Source organism: Sturnira hondurensis, unplaced genomic scaffold (genome assembly GCF_014824575.4).
Source record: "Sturnira hondurensis isolate 20B ecotype Veracruz unplaced genomic scaffold, ASM1482457v3 Scaffold0021214, whole genome shotgun sequence".
In the NCBI taxonomy this organism is placed as follows: Eukaryota; Metazoa; Chordata; class Mammalia; order Chiroptera; family Phyllostomidae; genus Sturnira; species Sturnira hondurensis.
The window spans coordinates 11957725-11985277 of NW_028093845.1; the positions used below are offsets into that span (position 1 = coordinate 11957725).

Genomic DNA, 27553 nt, shown 5'->3' on the forward strand with positions numbered 1-27553 from the left:
AATTTCAGATGAGGTAATTACACACAAATATATTTGCAAATAGCTGGAATCTGCCTTGAGAATGTACTGTACAGTGAAATACCAAGTTTTCAAACTCTTTGAAGATAAGGGCACAGAAATTTTGGTGAAGTCTACTGTGCAACCACAAAATGTAAGGAAATGGACATTTATGAAGAAAAAAAGAATCAAATTTTGAAGCAGAGTGCCAGTAGAAACAATAAAAAATGCTGATCTCGTGTTGCCCAGAGAAAGCAAAATAGCGATGTTCAGTACCCCAGCCACCCTCACCAAGAACTAGACACCTGTTCTAGTGCAGTGGGTCGAACCGTGTCTTGTTCACTATCTTTCAGCCACTTTTCCCCTGACCTTTCAGAAGAAATAATTAATTAGAAAATGGTCAGCCCTAGAAGCATTTGTAAGCAGTTTAAATGGATTTCAAAGAAACAGAGGCATGGATAATACTTCATTTGGGGGAATTTATTGTGAAATGGGATTTTCATGAATCTCTGACAAACTTATCTTTGTGTCCAATACTTTCCCAAAATATTTGTATATTTTGGCTTCATTTTAGAGAACATTTCTAAATTCAAATTAATAAAAAGGTGTTTTCCATTGACTATGCAAGGATAAATTGACAAATCTGGCCATCTTCTTTACAGAACATATACATGCAAAAATAAAGTTTGACAAAGTTCTTGACTTTTTTAGATGTTAAGGCTCAATATAGCACATATTATTATTCGTTACTATAACAAACCAATATGTAGACACTCTATTTTCTTTTTTCAAAAATATATGAATCAGATACAGGAATCAATTACTTTTTTGTATACTCTAATATTTATTTTACTTAAAAATGGCATGGTTATTTATATAGAGTTAAACATAAGAAAGCCTTCAGTGTCTGGGTCGTTTTTCTGGCCATTATTGTCATTCACATGGTTTCAGTATTAATACTGAAATTTACTTTTGTCGTATAGAAGAGGGTGTGTTAAAGCATGATCCTACCTAGTGTCAGATACATGAAATATACATCTGGCCACGAAGATACAAGGTAGTGATGCTGACGTAAGCTCTAAGCCGTTCACTCTGTCTGTGCTGTCTGCGAACTTCTAGGGCTAGCAGCGAACCTCTCTCCTATCCTTCTGTACAGGTCTGTTTGAGGGAGCTCTTTGTAGGGTGCTTCTGCCTGTTCCAGCACTTTCAGAGCAGACAGATGCGGTGTTTGGTTGTCTCTAAAACTGCATCATAGTAGATGTGAAATGATTTTAGAATGGGTATTTTCCAAATCTATAAAGAGTATTTGAAAAGTATTTCAGGTAACATTTGCCAGTGTTTTGAAATAGGTGTTGTTTTTTTCTTTAAGGGAAAAATATTCTTGAGTACCTGGATAACACACCGTTTTGCAAATGTGCACCTTTTAAGTCCATGTTGTTGACTGTGTAGTCCACACAGAGTTATAGCCCCCTCACTTCAACCACATGCTGACAGTTCCTAAAGAAGACTACTTTAAAAAGGCACAACCCAGCCCTGGCTGGTGTAGCTCAGTGGACTGAGCACGGACCTATGAAGCAAAGGGTCGCTGGTTTGATTCCCAGTCAGGGCACATGCCTGGGTTGCAGGCCAGGTCCCCAGTAGGGGACACATGAAAGGCAACCACACATTGATGTTTCTCTCCCACTTTTTCTCCGTCCCTTCCCCTCTATCTAAAAATAAACAAATAAAATATTTTTAAAAAGGCACAACCCGGACAGCCCCTCATTTGACCAGCTCCACCTAAGTTTTGATGTGCAGAAGCGCTTAGATATGTACCCAGAATAAGCCACATGCAACATGTTACTTGATCAGTTTTCTAAAATAACATGTCAAGACCATGACAATAAGGGAAGAAAACATGGAGGAATGAAGTCCTAATTACTACACATGCATGGTTTTTTAAAAAATATTTTATTTATTTATTTATCTTTAGAGGGTAAGGAGAAAGGGAGAGAAACATCAATGTATGGTTGCCTTTCATGGGTCCCCTGCTGGACACTCGCCTGCAGGGAACCAGCCTGCAAGCCAGGAATGTACCCTGACCGGGAATCGAACCACGATCTTCTGGTTCACATGCATGTTTTTTTTGACAGTAGGGGAAACCTTTCAGATATGTTACAAACAAAGCAAAGGCAAACAAACAATTTTGTACAAGAAATTTAACACATATCCTGTTCTTTTAAAGTTAATCTATTTTAAAACTCATCTATTGAGTTGCTAATAGAACCTTGAACTATAGAAAAATTTGAAAACTTAAAAATTTAAAATTCAAACTGCTTAACTTCGATTTTATTTAGTTTCTTCGATACATTTTTATTCCTTTTCAGACAGTAATTTACTCTGTTGGACTGTTTAAAATATTTTGGTTCTTGTAAGAAGACAATATATTCAGTCTGGATGTAAATATGCATTACTTTCGAGTCTTTTCAAAAGTCCTCTTTGAGAGAGCTCCTTATTTTCTCTGCAGTAAAATACCTGCTGTGGGGGAAGGCTTTTATGTTACCCATCAAGACTGCCCAGGGGCATGAGGAACTACTGACACTAATCATAGGCCAACAGCCTTTAACCTGTCAAAGAACGCCCAGAGGGAAAGGTGGCTGTTTAGTCCCTGCCTCTCCTTTGAGGTGCTGTCAGGTGGTTAGGGTTCACTTTTTCTGGGGTATAAAATTGTTATTGCAGGAGTTGGGAGGTAGGATTAGCTGTCTTTATGACAATTTTTGCAGAAAAAAGAAGAAAGCATGTTGGAAGATGTGTTTTATGGTTAATACTATGCATAGCATTAATCAAGAAATTAATGAGTTCTATTTTCTAGATTTGTGATTGGCAAAATTTTTTGGACTCAGAACCGTTTTTACATTTGTGAATATTATTGAGATCCCCAAAGTGCATTTGTTTATGTGTGTAAATGTTAAAACTGAGAATTAAATATTTACTCATTTCAAATCACAATAATAACCCTATGGCATGTTACTGTATGAGTTATTTTATGTAAATAAATATATTTACAAAACAAAAGTTTAGTGACAATAATGACATGGTTTTTACGTGTTTGTAAATCTCCTTAATGTCCTGCTGAATAGAAGACATCTGGATTCTCATCTGCTTCTGCATTCAACTTGCAGTAGGTTGTTTTCATTGAAACATACAAAGAAGATCTGACTAGACACAGATATGTAGTTGGAAAAGAGAAGTACTTTAGTAGCCTTTCAACTACTTGTACTAGAAACTTAACAAGCGGTCATTTTTTCAGTGTTAGTTGCAATGTGGAATCTGAAGCCATTTCAATGAACACTTCTTACTTTGTTATATTAACTTCTATTTGTATATCTTGCACCCTTAAGAGATCCCTTTTTTTTATTTTCTTTTTTTATTTTCAGAGATAGAGGAAGGGTGGTAGATAGAGAGGGAGAGAAATATCGATGTGCCAGAGAAACATCTATTGGTTGCCTCTCACACAGCCCCAACCTGGGGACTGGGTCTGCAACTCAGGCATGTGCCCTGACTGGGAGTCAAACTGGCAACTTTTCAGTTTGCAGGCCAGTGCTCAATCCACTGAGCCACACCAGCCAGGACCCTTAGGGATCTTTTACACATGTGTGATATTGTAATATAATGCATTGGTTATTTGAAAAATGTTGGTGTACTGAGAGTTTCAGTTGTTGAAACATTTCATAATATGATATCGCATTCAGAAGATTCTCTGATATACCAGTTTTGTGTTTTTCCCCCAGCATTTTTAGATGTAGACAGTGTGGCTATAGGTTGAAAACATTAGTCTTATGATCCCAATTTAAGATAACAGTTCATCCTTAAATTAGGAGAAAGTATATTATAAATTGTCTTTTAGAATAAGATACAGTTTATTAAAATCTATAATGAGTTTTAATTAACATTAAAATTTGTTTTTATTTGAAAACAATATTATTCTGAAATGAGTTAAAAGGGTCCGAGCCTTTTGTGTTTCTGTGTAGGTTGCAAGGGAAAGTTTGGGATTCAAAATGAGAACCTACTGAACAATGATGAAGTCACAGAGAGTAGAGCAGGAGGGGCCAGGGACAGCTAGTCCGAGCGCAGAAGTCCTGAGTTGTGTCGGAAAGCAAGCCTCTCCGTCTACTGACCCCCTGCTGTGGAACTGGAGCACACCCGAGGATACAAGCGCACAGTCTGTAGTTGTCAGAGCGAGGATGCCATCGCACATCAGGGAGCTTCTGGAAAATTCCACTGTACGATCAAAAGAGGGAGAGGGAAAAAGGCAAAGTTTTAGCATTACAATATAACTAGTTTTAAATGCAAGGAGCCCGTGAAAGGTAGGCCTCTGCCCACACTTACAGAATTGCTGTTCTAGATGTTTGAATCCACCTTTAAGGTGTTTTAAAAGTTACCTCTGTAAGTCGCTGTACATTTTTACATTTTGCAACCCTAAAACAGGTGTGATAATTCCATGTCTTGGTCCTCCTCATGTAGGTCTTATTCTGTGTCTTCTCATAAAATTAACTCTGTGCCGTATTAATGGGGGCAAAGGTAAGAAAATGGAAGAATGTCCCCCTGGAACTATGCCAAAAAATTCAAGAGGAGGGAATGCTTCTGAGCTCTTTTTTATGAGGCCAGCATTATCCTAATTCCAAAAGCCAGATGAAAGCACTACAAAGAGAGGAAATTATAGGCCAGTATCCCTGAGGAACATAGACAGTAAAACCTTCAACAAACTCTTAGGATATTGGACCCAACAATACATTAAAAAGATCCTACACCATGGTCAAGTGGGATTTATTCTGAGGATGCAAGGTTGATAGCAAGATTGGTACAATATTCGCCGAAAAAACATATATGCATATATGCAAAGTTCATGGACACAGACAGCAAAGCTGTGAAGGCTGGGGGTGGGGGCGGGGGCTTGGTGGAGGGGGGAAGGAAGAAGAATGGGGGACATCAGTAATACTATCAATAATAAACAAAAAAATAAAATAAATACATCTAGGAGAAACATTCAGCTTTCAGCTAACTGGGCAGGGTTCAAGAATGAAGCGTATCTTTAAAAAAAAAAAAGAAAACTTAGATTTGTGGAAGACTAACACATAAGAAATATCTATGTAACCATAGCTTTTGAAAGAAAATTGAGTCATTGTGTTAGACCTAAGATTTTTTTGTTTTGTTTTTAGCAAAGAGATAGAATTTTGTATTTGCCTTACACACAAAAAAACACTTTATCTCTTACATCTTCTGTGGTTGTGGCCTCCTCTCTTCTTTAAACTCTGGAGCAACTTTGAATTTTATCCATACAACATAAATAGTTCAGTTGATTAAAAAAGAAAATGGAAGAATGGTGGGTACTTTTGTTACATGTAATAAGTTGATTAATTTTTTAATTAGAGAAGAAACGCATAATCATGGTTCAAGGCTAGTCTTTATTGATGTAGAACCATGTTTCTCATTGTTTGGTCCAGTTTATGACTGGAAAGAATGAAGATTTGGATGAGAACATCAGTCTGTTTTATTGGGGGTCTTGCTGCTTGTGCTTAACTGTGGGAAACCAAGCTAGACTTTCACACGGACAAAGGCCTTAGGTTTCTCTCATGTAGTAATGATGATATTGGAGTGTGTGCTCCTGTCTCATCTTCCAACTGGAACACTGCCTTCATCTCCAGTAGCATGCCAAAGCACTCTCAAACAGTAAGTTTAATGTGATAATTAGTTAGGACTAAATTGCCTATTAAACAAAGTGATTACAGCAATGTGCTATTAAGATGGTAAGGTTGTTAAATTATGAAATACCTTTTGCTATATTTCTTTAATTCTAAAGTGTGCGTTTTGGCATATTTTAATGACACTGAAATGAGAATGTGTTTTTCAGGCAAAGAAGTGTCAGCTTAACTGGTGACATCCCCCCAGCCCAATTTTGTGAAATAGCATCAGTTTTTGTTTTAATTTTAAAATGTTGTTTTCAAATATAGTTCTTTTATTATAATTACAAATGCCTATTTCATGAGGAAGACTACAATACATTTAAATTTTTGACAGCTTCTATTTTTAATGAGAAAGAACAAAATTTGGCAATAATTTATATATATATTTTTCCCTGAAATGTGCACTTCCACACTAAGTTCTTCACAGCAAATAGGCAATTAACATTAAATTCTGCTCATGTAAATTGTTCAAAAGTTTGCTTTCTTTTTTTCAAAAAGTGTCTTTTGCTTATGTTTTCAATTTGATTTTTTGTATTTAATTTTGTTCATAATAGGTTTATTTTAGGACAGTGGAACTGATACAAGAGCCCATAGAAGGGTCTCCTGGTCTGAGTTTCTACTTCAGAATTAATGGAGTTCCTATATTTCTGAAAGGATCAAACTGGATCCCAGCAGATTCATTCCAGGATCGAGTAACCTCTGATTTGTAAGTTATCATCTTTCTTTTCTTGTTTTTCCTTTGTTAATAGTCCCACAAAGCTCAGCAGTTACCTGTTCCTATTTTCTTTAGTTGTGGTAGAGGGAACTGAGGGGTAATATAGAATTCTGGGGTGATAGAAGCTTTAGAATAGAAACTGCTTGGGACTCTAGAGGAACTGCTTGGGACTCTAGAATTTTCTTTCACTGACTCAGTCCTTGCTGAGTTATAGGGACTTACCTTCCTGGTACTGGAACCCTGGGTGCGGTGGCCTGGTGTGGGGCTGGGACTCTTTGTGCACGAGGTATCCCTCCCAAATTTTTATCCACCAGATGTGGATGAGGGACCAGCCCACTCGGCATCTCTGCCCCTCCCACCAGTCTGGATGGATGTGGTTTCTTTAATTCTGTAGTTTTCAGGCTTATAGTTCATTTATAACAGTTCTGAGAGATGGTCGTTCTATGTTTTAGTTGCAATTTTGACATGGTTGTGAGGAGGTGAGCCATGTTTGCCTATGCCCCCATCTTGACTGGAAGAAACTATCTAAATTTTAGAAGACTCTTACATATTTTCTTTGGAGAAATAAGACAATGCTTAATGCATGTTTTGGATAGTTAGTCCCTGAAAAAAAAAAGATTATTACACTTGGATTTTCCCCCCAGTTTTTCAAAGAATACCTTAAATGTTTTTGTTCATGTTTTTAAAAAATGAAAACCCTGTATACCTCTTCATGCTAAGATATTTGCATATTTCTTTATTTTTACCTTAATAAAAAGAACTAAAATTTAAAAAAATTCTAGATCTATAAAAAAATTACAATATTTTTTTAAGGTTTGAGAATAGAACAGTATAAAAAATAATGTTTTTATTGGGTTTGTAAACTATTATCTTTGTAAAGATAAACCTTGTGGAATGAAAATAAACACATTTAACTTGTTTACAAATGTATAAATATGCATTGTAGTATATTATTTGTTTTAAATTTACATGTGTTTGGTAACTAAACTCTAATTTTGCCCAAGCTTGTATTAATTTCCTTTTACCTCAAAATGTGTATATTGGTTTGAATTTCATATTAAAATGAAATTATTCTCCAGACATAGGCATAGATAATTAGCTGTTTTTCTTCCTTTTTAAATGGCTGTCTCCTCTCCTGGCTGGGTTTGGTGGCAGCTGTTCAGCACAGCTGGGCCAATTAGTAAACCTGCCTGTGGGCCCCTTTTGAGGGCATGGTACTCTGTCCCCCCCCCCCAAGCCTATTAGTGGTGTTTTTGTTCCTTTCTGGGCACTGCTCTGGAGATGGGGGGACTTGCTCTCAAAGTGGCTGTGAATGTGTAGGTTTTCTTGGGGGTAATGTGAATAGGAATTGGACAAATACAAAAGAAGTTTCCTAGAGAAAGAGCAGTTGGACTAGAGGAATTACAAAACAGGAGATAAGACTAAGCTAGCTAGGTACTAATGTTCAGATTTTGATTTTGGTCTTACAGTTTGAGGTGGTTATATAACATTACCACATACTTTTCCAAGGTTTACAACTACCTTTTTCTACAGGAATAAGTTTAAGACAAGGTTCAGTTTTAAAAACAGCATAATAATGTTGCTGAGAATTTAGAAAGCAGAGAAAATATCACTCGTAATTTTTCTAGGTTTGTTTACTTTATGTACTTATGGATCATGTGTATATAATATTGGCTCTTAGCATTCTAGCCAAACCCTCATAATTTTAAAATGTGTTTTTCTAACAGAGATTTTAAATGTGTTTATCAATTACAATATGTTTTTAAATCTTTTTTAATATCCCCCAATTTTTAAAATAGTATTTGGTTTTAAAACCCCTCTGTAGGTTAGCCACCCTTTTGCGGTCTGCCGTGGATGCTAACATGAATGCGCTTCGGGTGTGGGGAGGAGGGATTTATGAGCGCGATGAATTCTATGAACTCTGTGATGAACTCGGGATAATGGTGAGTAACGGACAGAATTTTAGTCCGTAATGTGTTACTATATGTGTTCTGAGACGGTGATATTGCTTATTCCTTCTTTTCTCAGAGTCAGGCATGATGTTCCATTTTTTTGAAAAAGAATAAATGACATCTTAAGAATCTAGAGCTATAGTTGATAGCAAATATAATTATTATTTATTTCCTTAACTCACAGACATTCTCTATAGTAGCTATATGTAAATGTATAGCTATCTATATCTTCTTTGTAATATGGAGTATGCATAAAAAAGAAAAGAAAATATTTAAAAATTTTAACTTTAAGGAGACTAACAAGCCCTAAAGAGACCTAAAATAATAAAATTAAGTAAAGTAAAGATGTGCTTAATGCTTTTAAGTCCTTCCAACATGCTTTGTGTTAGTGAGGGTTAAGCAAAGGAAGTTTGTTTTTACTTCTAGTATTTTCTCCGAGTGGAGGGCCACGAAATCCTTTGTCCTACTCCGCCGCCATCTTCCTTCTCCTATTTTTACTTCCACTATTACAGTTATAAAATACAAAGCTCTCCATAGAAGAGTAGTACTTATAAAAATATTGATAATGCTGATGGTCTTGATCATGTGACAGGTTTCTGTAATATTCGTTGAGTGCCAGGCATTGTTCTCACTGTTCTCCCTCTATTATTTTATTTCATCTTCATGCCCATTCTTTGGGGTAGTTGTTGTTCTATGTCCCTATTTTACAGATGAGGAAACTGACCCATGCAGAGGTTGAATAACTCACCCACACTCAGTCCATGGGGCTATGGTTTGGGCTCAGTTTCGAGTCAGGCCCCTGATTTTGGTGTGTGTTCTTGACCACTGCGTTAATGACAGCCTTCCTAGGAATGAGCTAATGTGGTCTCAGTACTGAAATATCCATGTAGTAATTTTTAGGCCATGAAAACTGAATTCCTTTATAAACAACTTATGTTTCTTAATAGTCTGGTCCACCTCTTGATACCACATTTTCAGTGAAAATTAGTGAATTAGGAGTGAGGTGGGACTGGGTGGAGGGGGAGCCTCATTTTTAATTTTACGTCCCCCACAACACACTGTTTTCTTAGTGAATTCTCCCTTCCTCTCTTTCTTTCCTGCCTACCTCACATTGTTCTCTTCTCAGGTTTCCCTGCAGTTCTGCTCGGTTCTGGAAAGTCCTGGGGTCCGTCAGTGCCTTTCCCGGGGTCTCACCCATAGTAGTGCTTAAACGGCCACACTCTTCAAGCAAACTTGGTTTTGTGTGAGAGATAATCCCCACAGTCCAGAGTGAAGAGTTTCTTTCTGTGTGACAAAATCTGTGAACATGCTTTGTTGCCTTTTATTTGATTTGCTAGGTATGGCAGGATTTTATGTTTGCCTGTGCCCTTTATCCAACTGATCGGGATTTCATGGATTCAGTGAGAGCAGAAGTTGCTCACCAGGTACGTTATCACAATTCCAAGAAGAAGGAAGATGCTTACATTTTAGTTTTGCTTTTTGTTAAACCTCTCCATGGTTCCTTTTTTGTTGTTCTCTTTACTGAATCCTGAGAAAAAGCACAGTCAGGTAATCGACTTTCTAGGTGATGCCATTCAGTCTCACGACTTTATTGCCTTACGACTCTCAGATTTATCAGCTGTCCTGACTTCTCTGCTGAATTCCTGACGTATATATCCCGCTGCCACCCAGCGCCTCCACTTGGAAGTTTAATGGTCACCCCAAGTGTGACATGGCCAAACCAAACTTACATCACCTTCTCCGAACTCGCTTTTCCTGGTTTTTAATGATTGGTAATGCCAGTCTGAATTTCACAGGCCAAAACATTTAACATGATGTTAAATGTGTTAAGAGTGATTCTTCACTCTTGAATTCTTTCGCATTCCACATATACACACTTACATTTATGTTTACAGATCTGCAAATGCAAGGAAGTGATTATACCCTAGCTCCATCCACTGAAAGGCCTAGAAACAATGAACAACTAGTAATATTGAGCATCCTTACATGAAATAACATTTCCTATTAAGGGAAGGGCTTCTTAGAGAAATGGCTGGTTTCAGGTCTGGCACAGGAAATGTACTGATAGATTATCCTGGAATATTTGACAGATGAATAGCAAGGAAGCCATAATAAATATGCCAAAAGAACTTTGATGAGACTCTGACCAACCCAAAGTGGGACAATTTGAGGTTCAATAAAGATAAGAATGTCAGTGGATTGAAATCCATCAAGTGTGTTGAAATACATGAATTTTTAGTTACGGTGGAGGTGTAGTTGCCTGAAAAACCAAAAGAAATGCAAGGATTACTCTAACACTCAAGACAGTGGTTACTTCGAAAGGAGGAGTGGCCTGATGGGGAAGTGGGGCCTGTGAGGGCTTCTAGGGTGGTTGGTAAAGTTTTCTTTCTTGGTCTCAGTGTTGGTTACAGACTGATTGCCTTTAATACATTACTATGCCATAATTTATTTTCTTTATCTGTGTTTTATTTTTTAAAGAAAGTACAAATGGAATCATCCCTTGCTCAGGGTCCTCCAGATAAAGTTAAAGACCCCCAGCAGGGCCCCTGCTGTCCCTGCCTGCCTCTCACCGCATCAAGCACCATCTCCCCATGCCGTCTGCCCCAGAACACCGTCTGCCCCAGAACACCGTCTGCCCCAGAACACCGTCCCCATCACATTCCCTTGGGGACCACCTCACTCATTCTCTTTTGCCCATCTTTCCTGGAGCATGGCTTTCTCTGGGAAAAACCCTTCTAAATCTGAAAATCTAAATCAGGTCACTTACTTTTTGTGACACACATCCCACTTTGAATTGCTTGTTCGGGTTTTGTCACCCCTGCAAGGTTGTAATCTCCCTAAGCTCGGGCCTTGTTTCCCTCTGTGTCCCTATTCCCTGGCTGGACTAGTCATCGGGTGGATGGATGGATGCATAACTTTTAAAGTGTTAGTCGTAGTTAGTAGGTTGCAAACATTTCAGTTTTATCTTTAATTTTCTTTCATGAAAATAATTAAAATATGATATCTATGAGCTTTCAATTCTTTATTATTAAAGAGGAGAGCTTTTTATGCAGACTTTGTTAATATGTTAAAATAAAGCTTACCATAAAATTCTAGGCCAGTGAAGGATGTTTCAGAGTCACTGAAGGTTTTGCCTCTTCAGGATTTGTGTTTGTATTTTCATCAGTACCACAAACACGCCAGTCACCATTGGTAGCAGCCCTCTCTTACCTGGGCACATATAGAGGCAAATAAAGGAGATACTGTGTAAGAGGCTGCTTTGGAAAAACACAAGTATTCACCCTTTTAAAGTGAAGTATGTCTCTTTAATCATTAATGCATTTCTACATCATGAATATATTGCCTGGTATCTTAAATGGAGACCACAGTAGGAACATCAGCTGGGACCCAGCACTGTAATCATCCAGTACAAAGAAAGAGAAGCTATAAATACCAATGAGGTTATATTGCTAAGACAAGTTCCAAAAGAATTTTTCTAGACCATTGACTCACTCTATTGTTCATTGCCCTCTTCTATTTGGAACATCCCCCAATGTCTCAGAACTGGGTCCTTCCACCTTTATGTAGGGCCGGCCCACAGTGAGCCTGGGTCATGCCAACTTCAATTCTTAAGACTGGCAGGGTTTTAGATAGATTCCTTAATTTAGTCTTAGTTCATTTCTTTTACATGACATTGATACTTATTTCAGGTAATACCTTCTTGATGCCCTAATTGTTTTCTTCTTTAGACTATTCCATACATTTGTGTTTAACTTCCAGAGTATCTCTGGTACTCAGTTGCTTTGTAAAACCCTCTCTATTCCTTATATGGTTTTTTGACGTGGTGGAGTCTGTGTGGGGATCCCAATACCTCTTTCAGCAGAAGTACTTGTTCTGCCTCATTTGTCCCTTCACACAAGCTCCAGCTTGCTCTGGAGACAGCTAACCCCTGTAACGTAACGTGCTATCTCCTGCATTTCTTAGAACCTTGGTGTGAGTCAGATAAAGATGAGGTTGATTTGTTTTTCTTGTTTAATAAAAGGGATCATATTTCCTTCAGTTTTTATACAGCAGGGAAGAGAAGCCCTATCACACTGGCATTTATAAAATCTAGATAAAAGGAATCTCAGAGATTTCTTAAAACGTATTTCCACAGGTAAAGTTACTAGCCATTTTCTAACGGGTTTTCTGGCACATAAAAACTATGTGCAGAAATTCAGTGGTTATAATTTTATGAGTATGATTATTCTCAATTTTTTAATGTTGAGCATTTGAGAGTTATTGCATGTTTTCTTTCATTTTAGGTCAGGAGACTGAAATCGCATCCGTCCATCATCGTTTGGAGTGGGAATAATGAAAACGAAGCGGCACTGATGATGAACTGGTACAGCATAGACTTGCGGCACCTGCACACCTATGTCAAAGACTATGTGGACCTGTATGTGAAAAACATTCGACAGGTCGTCTTGGCAGTGAGTAATGGTTTCTGATGCAGTGGAATTTCAGAACCTGTTTGAAAAATGGATCAGTTTGAGCATTGGTGTAGTATATCTTTATGCCCTTTATTTTAGGGCAACCTTCAACAATATCATTGTCATGCAGAGTAATCCATTGTAGTGCTGCAGCCTGTGAAAGGGTTCGTGGGTTTGGACTTCTTTGAGAATTGATGTATCTGTGGAACTCACCACACACACTCGAATATTGTGCTTAAAATTGCAGCTTCTCACAGACACTTTGGAGCCCATCTGTGGGTCCCCAAAGGTTGCAATTCTGTATTATATGATATACCGATGTGTCACTTCTTTTCTTTTAAAAAATTTTATTCTATTTTTTACATTACCATTTGGCTCCCTTACACCTCCCTCCCCACCACACTATTGCCCATGTCCATGAGTCCTTTTTCCTTTTTGCTCAATCCCTCCATCCTCTAACTGCCGCCCCACCCCCCACACACCTTAGCTGTCAGCCTGCTCTCTGTCTATGAGTCTGCCTCCGTTTTGCTCGTTAGTTCAGTTTGTTCATTAGAGTCTATACATGAGTGAAATCATGTACTTGTCTTTCTCTGACTGGCTTATTTCACTTAGCATGATGTTCCCCAGCTCCATCCATGCTGTTGCAAAGGGTAACATTTTCTTCTTTTTTGTGGCCAAGTACTATTCCAGTGTGTACATGTCCTGTAGTTATTTTATCCACTCATCTACTGGTGGACACTTGGGCTGTTTCCATATCTTGGTTATTATAAATAATGGTGCTATGAACATAGGGGTGCTTATGTTCTTTCAGATTAGTGTTTTGAGTCCCTTCAGATACATTGCCAGAAGTGGGATTGGTGGGTCAAAAGGCAGATCCATTTTTAACTCTCTGAGGTATTGCCATACTGCTTTCCACAGGGGCTACACCAATCTGCATTCCCACCAACAGTGCACCAGGACTCCCCTTTCTCCACATCTTTGCCAGCACGTGTTATGTGGTGATTTATTAATGATGGCCATTCTGAGAGGTGTGAGATGATATCTCATGGTTTTAATTTGCATTTCTCTGATGATTAGTGATGTTGAGCATCTTTTCAAATATCTATTGGCCATCTGTATGTCCTTTTTGGAGAAGTGTTTATTCAGATCCTTTGTCCACTTTTTAATTGGATTGTTTATTGTTTTGGTATTGAGTTTTGTAAGTTCTTTATAATTTTTGAATATTAACCCTTAATCAGATGTATCGGGGAATATGTTCTCTCATTCTAAGGATTGTTTTTTTATTTTGTTGATGTTTTCTTTTGCTGTGCAAAAACTTTTAAGTTTGATATAATCCCATTTGTTTATTTTTTCTTTTGTTTCTCTTGCCTAGGGAGATATATCAGATAAAATATTGCCATGACCAGTGTCTGAAATTTTACTGCCTATGTTTTCGTCTGGGATTTTTGTGGTTTGTGGTCTAATGTTAAATCTTTAATCCATTTTGAGTATTCTTGTGTGTGGTGTAAGAAGGTGGTCTAACTTCATTTTTCTGTACATATCCATCGAATTTTAGAAGTATATTAAGATAGTGAATTCTGTGAATTAATTTTCTAGTGATAATCTGCTCCTAGTAAAAGCTTTATATAGTTAATATGCTTTTTTTTCTACTCTGTGCCAGACTTAATTTACTCATATTTTAATAGAATTAAAAATTCATATTCACAAGTGAAATTGGTCTCTGGTAAGCACTATAAACTCAAATGCCTAGAAGAACCACTTTTCTTTCTAAATTGGGTAAGGTAGAGTAGATGATGCTCACAAAGAAAGAAGAGGGGGCTGTGGTAATAGAAGAATTAGACATTGGGTCTCATTCCATATTTAAAATGTTACCTATACATAATAATTGGTAAAGCAGACTTTGCCCATAGAACTCAGCTTGTAGCATTTTGTATGTGTGTATGTGTTTGTACTCAGCTCACAGAATGAGTTAGGAGGCTTTTTAACTGTGTAGAAACAACTTATTTATTTATTTATAATTTTACAAAATTTCTGTATGTGGAATGGTTGATCTTGAGCCTGCAGAGAGCAAGCTGGCTCCAGACTCCTCCAAGTCCACTTTTTTTTTACTTCCAATTCTTATGTGTCCAAAAATAAGTGCATGGGGACAATTTAAATAAAATAAAGATTGTCAGTTTTATTGAGACAAGCTAACCCATAAAACAGGGCCCAATATCTTTTGGGGGGCATACATTCCTTCCTCATGTATTTAATTTCTCTCATGGTTATTATCCAATTTGGGTTTACTACATCTGGAACTATAGACATTTGTGCTTTCTAGGAATATAGCGTTTCTCCCAGAATTTGATTTTAAAAAATAAATTTAATGAGGTAAGCTCTGTTACCATGTTTGTTTTATGGATGAGAAACAGAAGGCTTAGAGCACTGAAGGAATTTGTCCCAAGTCAAAGTTAGTCACTTACTAACTTTGTCCCAAGTTAGTAAGGGGTGGACTTCTGCCAGACAGCTGAGTAGGTTGGAAGAGTGAAGCTGAAATTGGCCTATTAAGGATGACAGAATTTCTACAGCAGCCATGTTGCTGTCTTGTTAAATTATAGTCCTTCAGGCTGCACAATAATGAACTCAACTCAAAAAAGGTGTCCACATAAATAGAAATATTTCCAAATGGCAGTGCTTTGTCATACTTCTAGCCACTGTCATCCAAATGTAGACTATGATGGAATACAGAATGAGATACATGCAAACAGATGTTGGGTTCTATATACCTGAAGAAAGTAGGATCCAAAAATACAACAAGGAGACATTGAAGAAGAGAAAGTTTGATGCAGTATCTAAATATCTTATGACAATTAACAGTATAATCTATCATGACAGTTAATAAGGGTCTTGTGTATAAAAGCATTTAAAGAGATGTTTGAGCTCCAGACTCATCCAATTAAGTCTTGGATTGTTTCATGGGAAAAAGGTATGATTAAGAGGAAGAAAAGGACCCTATGATGAAAGAGTGAAGGAAGTAATGGATTTTAAAATGGGACAATTTATTATCAGAAGGTAAAAGAGTAGTGTTTTAGGTGGGTTAACATTATAATTCAACAAATATATTTTATATTCCCTTAGGAAATACAAAATATGTGGCAAAAGAGAATATAAAAATAATAGTAAATTCTATAAAAGGAATTTAGTTTTTCTTTTAATAAACACTAAAAACATCAACCTTAATTGTTTCCCAAATTCTTTTCAGTTAAAAGAGAGAAACGACATTGAAATTATATGAGCCCTGGCTGGTGTGGCTCAGTGGATTGAGTTACGGCCTGCAAATGGAAGGGTCACCAGTTTGATCCCCAGTCACGGCACATGCCTAGATTGCAGGCCAGATGCCCAGTAGGGGACGTGCAAGAGGCAACTCACTGATGTTTCTCTCTCCCTCCCTTCACCTGTCTCTTTTAAAAATAAGAAAAAAATAATAAAAAATTATATGAAAAATCACTGGTGCATCAGATAAATGATATTTGCTGGACTTCCACATTCATTTTTATTTCTTATTATTGTTCAAGTACAATTGTCTCCATCCACCACCCCCACCACTCCCAGACTTCCATGTTCTTAGAAACAAAAGTACTGGTAGCTTTTAAAAAAGATTTGAGAGTCACAATTAACATAAAAACGCATAACATAGGCTTCTACTTTGTGAAGACTGAATTGCCCTTCTGGTCATTTGTTGGTGTTCTGTCACTGTTATACCATACTAGCTTGGGTTATTAGCCACCTTTTCAAAAGTGAATTACCATATTCAATTATGTGTATGAGGAGTTACAAGAAAAAAGCAAGCTAAGTATCAAAGGAAGGGAATGTTTTCAAATGACTTTGTGATGTTGGTGGTTATTTCACTTGTTTTCTTTAAAATATCAATTGATTAAGCAATGTGGAAGGTGAATATTAGAATCCCACGGACCAAATGCTTGGACTTAAGCATATCTTTGTCCCTAAGCATAATCCAGTTCAATAGTGAGCATTATTACCAATAATGGCTGTGCAGTGTCATGGTTAAAAATCAGTTTATCTGCTAGTTCCAGATTTGTCTCTAATGCCTCTTACAGGATCACACAATATATTAATCTCTTCTAATCATGCCAAACTTTTCTTTCTATCCTTCTTTATTTTATCATTTTTATTGTTGTTCAAGTATAGTTGTCTTCATTTTTACCCTACCACTGCCGCTACCCCAGCCATCCCCACCTCCCACACTCAATCCTGTCCCCTTTTGTCTTTACCCATGTGTCCCTTATAGTTATTCCTGACAACTCTTCTCCCTAACCCTCCAATAGCCCCTTCCACTTCCCCTCTGGTTACTGTCAGTTTGTTCTTAAGAACAAGCTAAACCTTTCTTGATTCTACTGGTAAATCTAAAATAATTCATTTAGACACCTCCGTGCCAATACACAGCACATGTACTTGTTAAAGGATCATCTTTTTTTTAAAAGATTTTATTTATTTATCTTTAGAGGGGAAGGGAAGGAGAGAGGGAGAGAAACATCAATGTATGGTTGCCTTTCCTGCATCCCCTGCTGGGAGTTGGCCTGCAGGGAACCGGCCTGCAACCCAGGCATGTGCCCTGACTGAGAATTGAACCGCGATCGTCTGAGTTGCAGGCCCGTGCTCAATCCACTGAGCTACACCAGCCAGGGCTTAAAGGATCATCTTTTAACATACTACTTGAATGTACTATGGTCTCTCTCATACATATATTTTTAAAGATTTTATTTATTTATCTTTAGAGGGGAAGGGAAGGAGAGAGGGAGAGGAATATCACTGTATGGTTGCCTCTCATGTGTCCGCTGCCGAGAACCGGGAACTGGAACCAGGAACTGGCCTGCAACCCAGGCATGTGCCCTGACTGGGAATCGAACCGCGGTCATGTGGTTTGCAGGCCCGCGCTCAATCCACTGACCTACACCAGCCAGAGCTCTCTCATAGATATTTGAAAATTTTTTTTTCAGAGGAAGAAAAAGTTCTCATTTTGATTTTTCAGGTATTAAAATAAATGTTTTCTTTTGCAGCAGTAACAAAGCAATAACAGTAACTCTTTCTTTCTTACTCAATAACACAAGATAATACATCTAAGGAAGTAGTTTAAATTGAACTGAAGAAGTGCGACCTCACAAGCCGGAATATTTTTCCTAATTAATTTTATTTATTAAATTTGGTGTGATTAATTTTCAAGTTTCTCCAAGAGTGGCATATATGTTTGCTATTAGTCATACTTGGGAACTACACTCAAGATTTCTGTAATATTCTGTTAATTGACCTACTATAGCTGTTATAGTTTGTGACTTGATGTTCATCCAATTGGCATGCATAATAAAGTATTTCTTAGGGACAAGGGCGTTCTTGTTAAATCACAGGACAAATTAAATACCTAAATATTAATGTATGTCTAACCCTCTGTCCCTCATTTCCTTGGTTTTGGCAAATATCACCTCTCAAGACGAGAGAATGAATGGACTCTGCTTCTGTGAAGAAAAATCTCCACCTGATACTTCAGTCTATCTCTCCTTCAGTTGTGTCTTGGATATATCATTTATTTCTTTTTTTCTATTTTATTTCACCCTTTTTTCTTTCTCTTTTCTTCTTGCTGGCAGAAAACCAGCATTAAGAATTGTAATTCTATAAAAGAACTCAAGCATCTTAATGGAATTCTTCAAGAAGGAATTCAGTAGTTCTAGTAACAAATTTTATTAAACAAGAATAGATAATATTGCTTATTTAAAGAAAAGAAAAAATAATAATAGAGATTTCTTTATGTAAAGCTCTTACACTATAGCTTTAAAAAGTACCATGTAGCCCTGGCTGGTGTAGCTCAGTGGATTGAGCGCAGGACTTCGAACCAGAGTATCACGGTTCGATTCCCAGTCAGGGCACATGCCGGGGTTGCAGGCCAGTTCCCAGAAGGGGACGCATGAGAGGCAACCATACATTGATATTTCTCTCCCTCTCTCCTTTCCTTCACCTCTAAAAATAAATAAATAAAATATTTTTAAAAAATGCCATCTGACAGAGCAAAGTTATTTCAGCTGGAGCAGAAGTGATAAACCTTGGGAAAGAACAAAAATGTCATATCATTTTTTAGGAGCCAGTTTTCTCATCTGTACTGTGGAGATAGGAGCTACCTTCCAAGATTAGTACAAAGCAGTCTGTAGTAGGAAATTAATTAATATAATTACAAGCATTTCTTTATTTTGTGAAAAAAGGTGATAGATAGATAGACAGACAGACAATAGAGTAGTCTATCTTTAAAATATTTCTTATCTTTAAAATATTTCTTTAAAATATTTCTTAAAATATAACAACCCAATAAGAATGGGCAAAAGACCTGAACAGACACTTTTCCAAGGGAGACATACTGAGGTCCCAGAAGCATATGAAAGGATGCTCAGCATCACTGGCCACCAGAGAATGCAAATTAAAACTACAATGAGATACCACTTCACACTTGTCAGAATGGCCATCATAAACATATCAACAAACAACAAGTGCTGGCAAAGTTGTGGAGAAAAAAGAACCTGTTGGTGAGAATGCAGACTGGTGCAGCCACTGTGGAAAACTGCATGGAATTTCTTCAAAAAATTAAGAGTGGAACGTTCTTTGACCCAGAAATCCCACTGCTAGGATTATACCCTAAGGATCCTGAAACACCACTTTGAAAGCACCTATGCACCCCAATGCTCATAGCAGCACAATTTACAACAGCCAAGTGCTGGCAACAGCCTAAGTGTCCATCAGTAAATGAGTTGATTAAAAAAGTGTGGTCCATTTACACAATGGAATGTCTGGTCCATTACACAATGGAGTACTATGCAGTAGAAAGAAAGAAGGATCTTCTAGCTTTTGCAACAGCATGGATGGAACTGGAGAGCATGATGTTAAGTGAAGTAAGGCAGGTGGTAAAAGACTAATGCCATGCAATCCCACCTATAAGTGGAACCTAATCAACAAAATGAATGAATAAGCAGAATATAAACAGAAACATTGAAATAAAGAACAAACTGACAGTAACCAGCGGGGATAGGGGAGGGGAATAAAGGGGGAAAGAAGGGAAAGGGTCATCAAGGAATATGTATAAAGGACCTATGGGCAAAGTCAAAATGGGAAAGGACTGACAGTGGGAGGTGGGGGGTGGGTGGGGTAGGGGAAAGAGGTGGTGGGAAAATTGAGACAACTGTACTTGTACAACAATAAAAAACATTAAAAAGGGCAGGAGCTCCTTCTTTCTCTCTGCTGCATAGTATTTCATTGTGCAAATGTACCACAATTTTTTGATTCACTCATTTACTGATGGGCACTGAGGCTGTTTCCAGCACTTGACTATCGTAAATAACACTGCTATGAACATTTGGGTGCATAGGAACCAGAGACATGGAAATAAAGAACAAAATGATAGTGACCAGAGGGAAAGGGGGTGGGGGATACTGGGGAAAGGAGAAGGGTCTAGCCCTGGCTGGTGTTGCTCAGTGGATTGAGCGCGGGACTGCGAACTGAGGGATCATGGTTGGATTCCCAGTCAGGGCACATGCCTGGGTTGCAGGCCAGTTCCCAGCTGCGGACACACGAGAGGCAACCATACATTGATATTTCTCTCTCTCTCTCTCCTTCCCTTCCCCTCTAAAGATAAATGAATAAAATCTTTTAAAAAAAGAAGGAGAAGGGTCAAGTGAAGGAACATGTATAAAGAATCCATGGACAAAGACAACATGTCGGGGGAGAATTGAAAGTGGAAGGTTGGGGAAGTACAGCGGGGGAGAGTAATAAGGGGAAATGGAGACAACTGTAATTGAACAATAAAATTTTAAAAACAAGCTGTTTCTGTACACATTCACCTTCTTCTCTCTCCTGCTTCTGCCCTTAACTAAATCTGACATATTTTTCCATTGTCCCATGCCCACATATATTTATGTGCAGAAATCATTATATATTGAGATAAATCCTTTCTTGAGGGACATCACAACTCAATGACTCATTCCATCTCCCATAATTAGCTTTTGAAGGAAATTGTAATTACTTGTTTTTTGGATAAGTTTTTTAAAAATCCTCACATGAAGGTATGTTTTCACTGATTTATTTTTTGACAGAGAAAGATTGATGCCAGATGGAAACATCCATCTATTGCCTCCTGTATGTACCCCGACCATGGATAGAACCCACAACCTAGTTATGTGCCCTGACTGGTAATTGAAGTGGCAACCTTTTCTTGGTGTACAGATGACTCTTCAACTAACTGAGCCATCTTGCAAAGGCTTGAATGAGTTTTAAAAAACATTTTTACCTTTCTGTTTCTAGGAAATTAGTGGTATTTTGTACATTTTTCAAGTTCTTAAATTTGGGGTGGTGGTGGTACTTTAGATTGAGTTCCTCAGAAGCAGATTATACAATTTGTTAATTAAGGATGTGCTGCCAGAAGCAAGGCAGGTAATGTGAAGAGAAAAAGTAAGGGCACAATTTCAGATTTCAGGCAAAGTTCCATTGAGAGCAACTGATCACAAAGGTCAGCAACTGAGGAGTATGCTATTCTTCAGAGGTTGTCCTGATAGAAACAAGGGGCCTGGGTTTTCATACTTTTTCACAAACTAATCATTGTTTGGGGGGGGGGGGGTGGTTTCCACTGAGGAGGATGGTAGGGAAGTAAACTCCCAGGCAACAAAGGGATTTTCAGCAATGCAATTTCAGTAATTCAAGGGTAGTCCTCCAAGGTATTTTACATGCCAAATGTTGGAAGCAAAAGAATCTGAAAGCTGAGGGAAGGTTGTTCAGAATGAAAGGAAACTGGGTTGAGCATCACTGTCTACTACAAGAAGCATTTAGCAAGTGAACATTTTTCAGTCCAAAAAATAAAGCCACCTAACATCCTGCCTGGCATCATATCTGTCAGTTATAGGTCCTCAAAAATATTTGTTGTTTTTACTTTAAAGTATAAACCAACAATTCATTCACAAAACAAATGGATATTCTTTGACATCACTTTTTATCATTTTGTATCAATTCATACTCAACTTAGATAGACCACTAATAAGTGTAATGAAGATTAGCTCACATGTTATTCTTATTTTCAAGTCTGCCATTGGAACTTGCAGCAAATGTAAACACTTTGAGCTAACTTTATATGACTGGTGGTCCGAGAGCCATTTTTTCAGGGTTGGTAGCCCTTAAGCTAATTACAGAGGTCATTCCATTTTCCTCTGTCCCCAATTATACTATACAGATAAAGTAAATTTATATTAACACCAGGAACAACTTTGAAGGGAAAGTACGTCACCAAAAAGCATCCAGATGGATTTGTGTAGAAATGGAAAAAGGCATATAAAATATGTCTTGAATCATAGTAAGCTGGGTGGTAAATATGGTAACTAATTGTGTGTGCAAATCTTGCATCTTATTAAATGTCACTAGGAGGAAACTTTTTCCATGAATGCCCTTTCCTAAGTTATTGATTAAAAAAACAGCAACAGAATGTGCCACAAACTGTGGAATTTTTACACATTTGCTTTGATTTGCCATGTCATAACTGTAGCTCTAGAAAACCAATAAAATATTTTAGTATACCTCCCAAAAGGAAAGACATAAATTTTGTTGTTCCACTTATTTACATATTTATTGGTTAATTTTTGTATGTGTCCTGACTAGGGATGGAAAACACAATCTTGGTGTATCGAGATGATGCTCTAACCAACTGAGTTACACGACCAGAGCTTCATAATGTGTTCTATTTCAATAATGGAATAGATCTGTTTAACCCCTCTGTCTCTACTGGGTTAATATTTATAAAATGTATTTTCCTTAAAAATTATGCATTTTCCAAATTTACTCGCAAATATGTATAGATTCGTACAATATTTTTCTTCTGTGTCAGTCATTATTTCCTATTGTTGTTTATTATTGGTATGGTTTTCCCTCTTTTGAGTAAATTGACTTGTGATTTGTCTATTTTTTGCTTTTTCAAAGATATAAGATTTTGATTTAATTATTTAGCATACTTTTTCCTATACTCTGCCTCCCGAATTCAAATTTAATCTTTAATATTGCCTTATTTTGTTTTCTTTAGGCTTACTTTGTTTTGCATTTCTTGCCTTTTTGAGTTGAGAATTTAATTGATATTTTTGTTCATTTATTTTTTTGATGTAGACATAATTTTCCTTTCTCTTTATTTGAAATAGTGATTTTATTTTCATGAAATATATAACCAGAAGTGGAATTGCTGGATCATATGGTAGTTCTGCTTCTAATTTTTTGTTTTGTTTTAAAATGGAGATACATTTCTTTATTTTATTTTAATTGTTGTTCAAGTACAGTTTTCTGCCTTCTACTCCCATCCCAGCCCACTCCCCAGCCCTCCCCACATTCCTCCCATTTCCACCCTTCCCCTTGTTTTTGTCCATGTGTCCTTTAAACTTGTTCGTGCAAACACTTCCCCTGAAATTCCCTCCCCTCTCCTCTCTGGTCACTGTCAGCCTGTTCTCTATTTCAGTGCCTTCGGTTATATTTTGCTTGTTTGATTGTTTTGTTGTCTAGGTTCCTGTTAAAGGTGAGAACATATGGTATTTGTCTTTCACTGCCTGGCTTATTTCACTTAGCATAATGCTTTCCAGTTCCATCTGTGCTGTTGCAAAGGGTAGAAGCTCCTTCTATCTTTCTGCTGCATAGAATTCCATTGTGTAAATGTGCCATGGTTTTTTGGTCCTTTCATTTACTGATGGGCACCTAGGTTGCTTTCAGCACTTGGCTATTACAAATTGTGCTGCTATGAACATTGGTGTTTTAGGGTTCTTAGGATATAATCCTAGCAGTGGAACTGCCAGGTCAAAAGGCAAAACCATTTTTAGTTTTCAGTGAAAATTGTATACTGTTTTCCATAGTGGTTGCACCTCTCTGTGATGCTACCAACAATGCACTAGGGTTCCCTTTTCTCCACAAGCTCTCCAACACTTGTTTGTTGCTTTGTTTATGATGGCCATTCTGACAGATGTGAAGTGGTGTCTTATTTTAGTTTTAATTTGCATCTCTGACTGTTAGTGATGCTGAGCATCCTTTCATATGTCTCTGGGTCCTCTGTAAGTTCTCTTTGGAGAAGTGTCTGTTCAAGTCTCTTGCCCATTTTTATTTTTTATTTTTTAATTCAATTCTTGTTAAAGTACATTTTTTGTCTTATATTCCCAGCCCTGCCCCCCTCAGTGCTCACCACCTCCCTCCCATTTCCACCCCCCACCTTAGTTATTGTCAATGTGTCCTTTATACTTGTTCATGTGAGTCCTTCCTCTTTTCCCCTGTGATTCTCTCCCCTCTCCCTTCTGGTCCCTGTCAGCCTGTTCCATATTTCAGTGTCTTTGGTCATATTTTGCTTGCTTGTTTGTTTTGTTGTTTAGATTCTTGTTAACGGTGATATCATATGGTATTTGTCTTTTACTGCCTGGATTATTTTGCTCAGCATAATGCTTTCCAGTTCCATCCATGATGTTGCAAAGGGTAGGAGCTCCTTCTTCCATTCTGCAGCATAGAATTCCATTGTGTAAATGTACCATAGCTTTTTGATCCAGTCATTGACTGATGGGCATCTAGGTTGCTTCCAACTCTTGGCTATTGTAAATTATGCTACTATGAACATCGAGGTGCATAGGTTCTTTTAGATTCGTGCTTCAGGGTTCTTAGGATATACTCCTAGCAGTGGAATTGCTGGGTCAAAAGGCACGCTCATTTTTAGTTTTCTTAGAAAATCCATACTGTTTTCCATAGTGGTTGTATCAGTCTGCAATCCCACCAACAGTGAACCATGGTCCCCTTTTTCCCACAACCTCTCTAGCACTTGTTTGTTTCTTTGTTTATGATAGCCATTCTGATTGGTGTAAAGTGGTATCACATTGTGGTATTAATTGGAATCTCTCTGATGGCTAGTGATATCGAGCATCTTTTCATGTGTCTCTGGGCCCTCTGTATATCCTCCTTGGAGAAGTGTCTGTTCAAGTCCTTTGCCCATTTTTTTAATTGGGTTGCTTGTCTTCTTAGAGTGGAGTCATGTGAATTCTTTATATATTTTGGAGATTAAATCCTTGTCTGAGGTATCATTGGCAAATATGTTTTCCCATACAGTTGGCTCTCTTTTTATTTTAATACTGTTTTCTTATCCTTGCAGAAGCTTTTTGTTTTGGTGTGGTACCATTTGTTTATTCCTTCCTTTATGTCCCTTGCTCTGGGAGACATACCAGTAAAAATATTGCTGCATGGAATATCTGAGATTTTCCTGCTCATGTTCTGCTGAAGGACTTTTATGGTGTTACGATATATTCTTAAGTCTTTTATCGACCTTGAATTTCTTTTTGTGTATGGTGTAAGTTAGTGTTCAAGTTCCTTTTTTTTTTTTTTGCATGTAGCTGTCCAGCTCTACCAACACCATTTGTTGAAGAGGCTATTTTTACTCATTTTTATGATTCTCCCCAATCTGTCAAATATTAGTTAAATGTAGAGGCTTGGGTTCATTTCTGGGCTCTCTATTCTGTTCCTTTGGTCTATGTGCCTGTTATTATGCCAGTACTAGGCTGTTTTGATTACTGTGGCCTTGTAATACAGTTTCATATCAGGTATTGTGGTCCCTCCTACTTTTTTCTCTTCTTTGAAAAATTGCTGCAGCTATTTGGGGTCATTTATGGTTCCATATAAACTTCTGAAATATTTGTTCTATGTCTGTGAAAGATGTCACTGGTACTTAAATAGGGATTGTATCGAATCTATGAATTGGTTCGGGTACTAGGGACATTTTGATGATGTTAATTCTTCCAATCCATCATCACAGTATATGTTTCCATTTGTTTGTGTCTTCCTCAATTTCTTTTCTTTGTGCTGTATAGTTTTCTGAGCACAGGTCTTTTACCTCCTTCATTAGCTTTATTCCTAGGTACTTTATTTTTCTTGTTGCTACATGAAATGGGATTTTTTCCCTAATTTTTGTTTCTGATATTCATTGTTGGTGTACAAAAAATGCCTTTGATTTCTGAGTATTGGCTTTGTATGTGGCTCTTTTGCCAAATTTATTTACTGGGTGAAGTGGGTTTTTGGTGGAGTCTATAGGATTTTCTATATACAAGATCATATCATCTGCAAGCAGTGATAGTTTTACTTTCTCATGTCCAATTTGGATGCCTTATATTTCTTTTTTTGTCTGATTGCTGTGGCTGGGACTTCCATTACTATGTTGAATAGGAGTGGTGAAAGTGGGCATCCTTTTCTTGTTCCTAATCTTAGTGGGAAAGATTTAAATTTTTCCCCATTCAGTATGATGTTGCCTGTAGCGCTCTCATATATGACCTTTATTATGTTCGGGAATGCTCTCTCTATTTTCACTTTGCTAAGTGTTTTTATCATAAATCAGTGCTATACCTTTTTCAAATGCTTTTTCCACATCTAGCGATATGATCATGTGATTTTTATCTTTAACTTTGTTTATGTGGTATATTGTGTTCATTGATTCACAAATAATGTACCATCCTCACATCCCTGGGATGAATCCCATTTGATCATGGTGAATGATCTTTTTAACAAATTGCTAGAAGCGGTTTGTCAATTTTGTGTTGAAGATTTTAGAATATATGTTCATCAACTATATTGACCTGAAATTTTCTTTCTTTGTTATGTCTTTATCTGGTTTTGGTATTAGGGTGATGCTGGCTTCATAAAAAGAATTTGGGAGTCTTATATCTTCTTGAATGTTTTGAAATAATCTGTGGAGGAGGAGGGTTACCTCTTTCGTAGATGCTTTGTAAAATTCTTCTGTGAAACCATCTGGTTCAGGGATTTTGTGTGTTGGAAACTTTTTTATTACTATGTCAATTACATCAGTTGTTATTGGTAAGTTAAGTCTTTCTGCTTCTTCTGCATTGAGTTTTGGAAAATTATTTTTTTTCTAGAAATTTGTCCATTGGACCTATTTCTTCAAATTTCGTGGCATATAGTTCTTCATAGTAATTTCCTTACAATCCTTTAATTTCTGTGGTATAAGTTGTATTCTCTCTTCTTTCATTTCTGATTATGTTTATTTGGGTCTTCTCTTTTTTTCTATTGATGAGCCTCCTTAAATGCTTGTTGATTTTGATTATCTTTTCAAAAAACCAGCTCTTGGATTTGTTGATCCTTAGCATTGTTCTTTTAGTCTCCATGTCATTTAATTCTGCTTTGATCTTGGTTATTTCCTTCCTTTTCTTTGCTCTGGGCTATTTTTGTTGTTGTTCTTCAAGTTCTTATAGGCGTAGTGTTAAATTGTTTATTGGAAATGTTTCTATGTTTTTTTAGGTAGGCCTGTATCACTATGAACTTCGCTCTCAGGACCGACTTCACTGTGTCCCATATGTTTTAGATTTTTGTGAGTTCATTTTCATTTGTTTCCAGAAACTTTTTAATTTCTTCCTTGATCTTATTCTTAACCCATTCATTCTTTAATAATGTGCAATTCAATTTCCATGATATTGAATATTTCTCAGTTTTTTTCCTTGAGGTTGGTTTCTAGTTTCAGTCCCTAGTTGTTGGAGAAAATGCTTAATATAATTTCAATGTTCTTGAATTTGTTGAAGCTTGTTTTGTGTCCTATCATGTGGTCTATCTATGAAAATGTGCCATGTACTTCTGAAAAGAACGTGAACTTTGCTTCTTTGAGATGAAAGACTCTATACATATCAGTTAAAT

At 37.2% G+C, this 27553-nt stretch overlaps 1 protein-coding gene and 1 non-coding gene across 2 annotated transcripts in view; one reads left to right on the plus strand and one right to left on the minus strand.

Annotated features, from left to right (window-relative positions):
- LOC118977119 (beta-mannosidase-like) overlaps positions 1 to 12871 on the plus strand; it is a 64718-nt gene extending 51847 nt beyond the window's left edge. Inside the window, exons 8-11 of the mRNA XM_037031899.1 lie at positions 6275 to 6426; positions 8261 to 8378; positions 9725 to 9811; positions 12671 to 12871. Of these exons, the coding sequence (XP_036887794.1) occupies positions 6275 to 6426; positions 8261 to 8378; positions 9725 to 9811; positions 12671 to 12856 (543 nt within the window). The 3' untranslated portion in view covers positions 12857 to 12871. The remainder of the gene's footprint in view (positions 1 to 6274; positions 6427 to 8260; positions 8379 to 9724; positions 9812 to 12670) is intronic.
- A 2000-nt stretch (positions 12872 to 14871) lies between these two features.
- LOC118977198 (small nucleolar RNA SNORA38) lies at positions 14872 to 15001 on the minus strand. Its single transcript, XR_005064476.1, has one exon. It is a non-coding gene; the product is annotated as a small nucleolar RNA SNORA38 (small nucleolar RNA).
- Positions 15002 to 27553: the final 12552 nt, after the last annotated feature.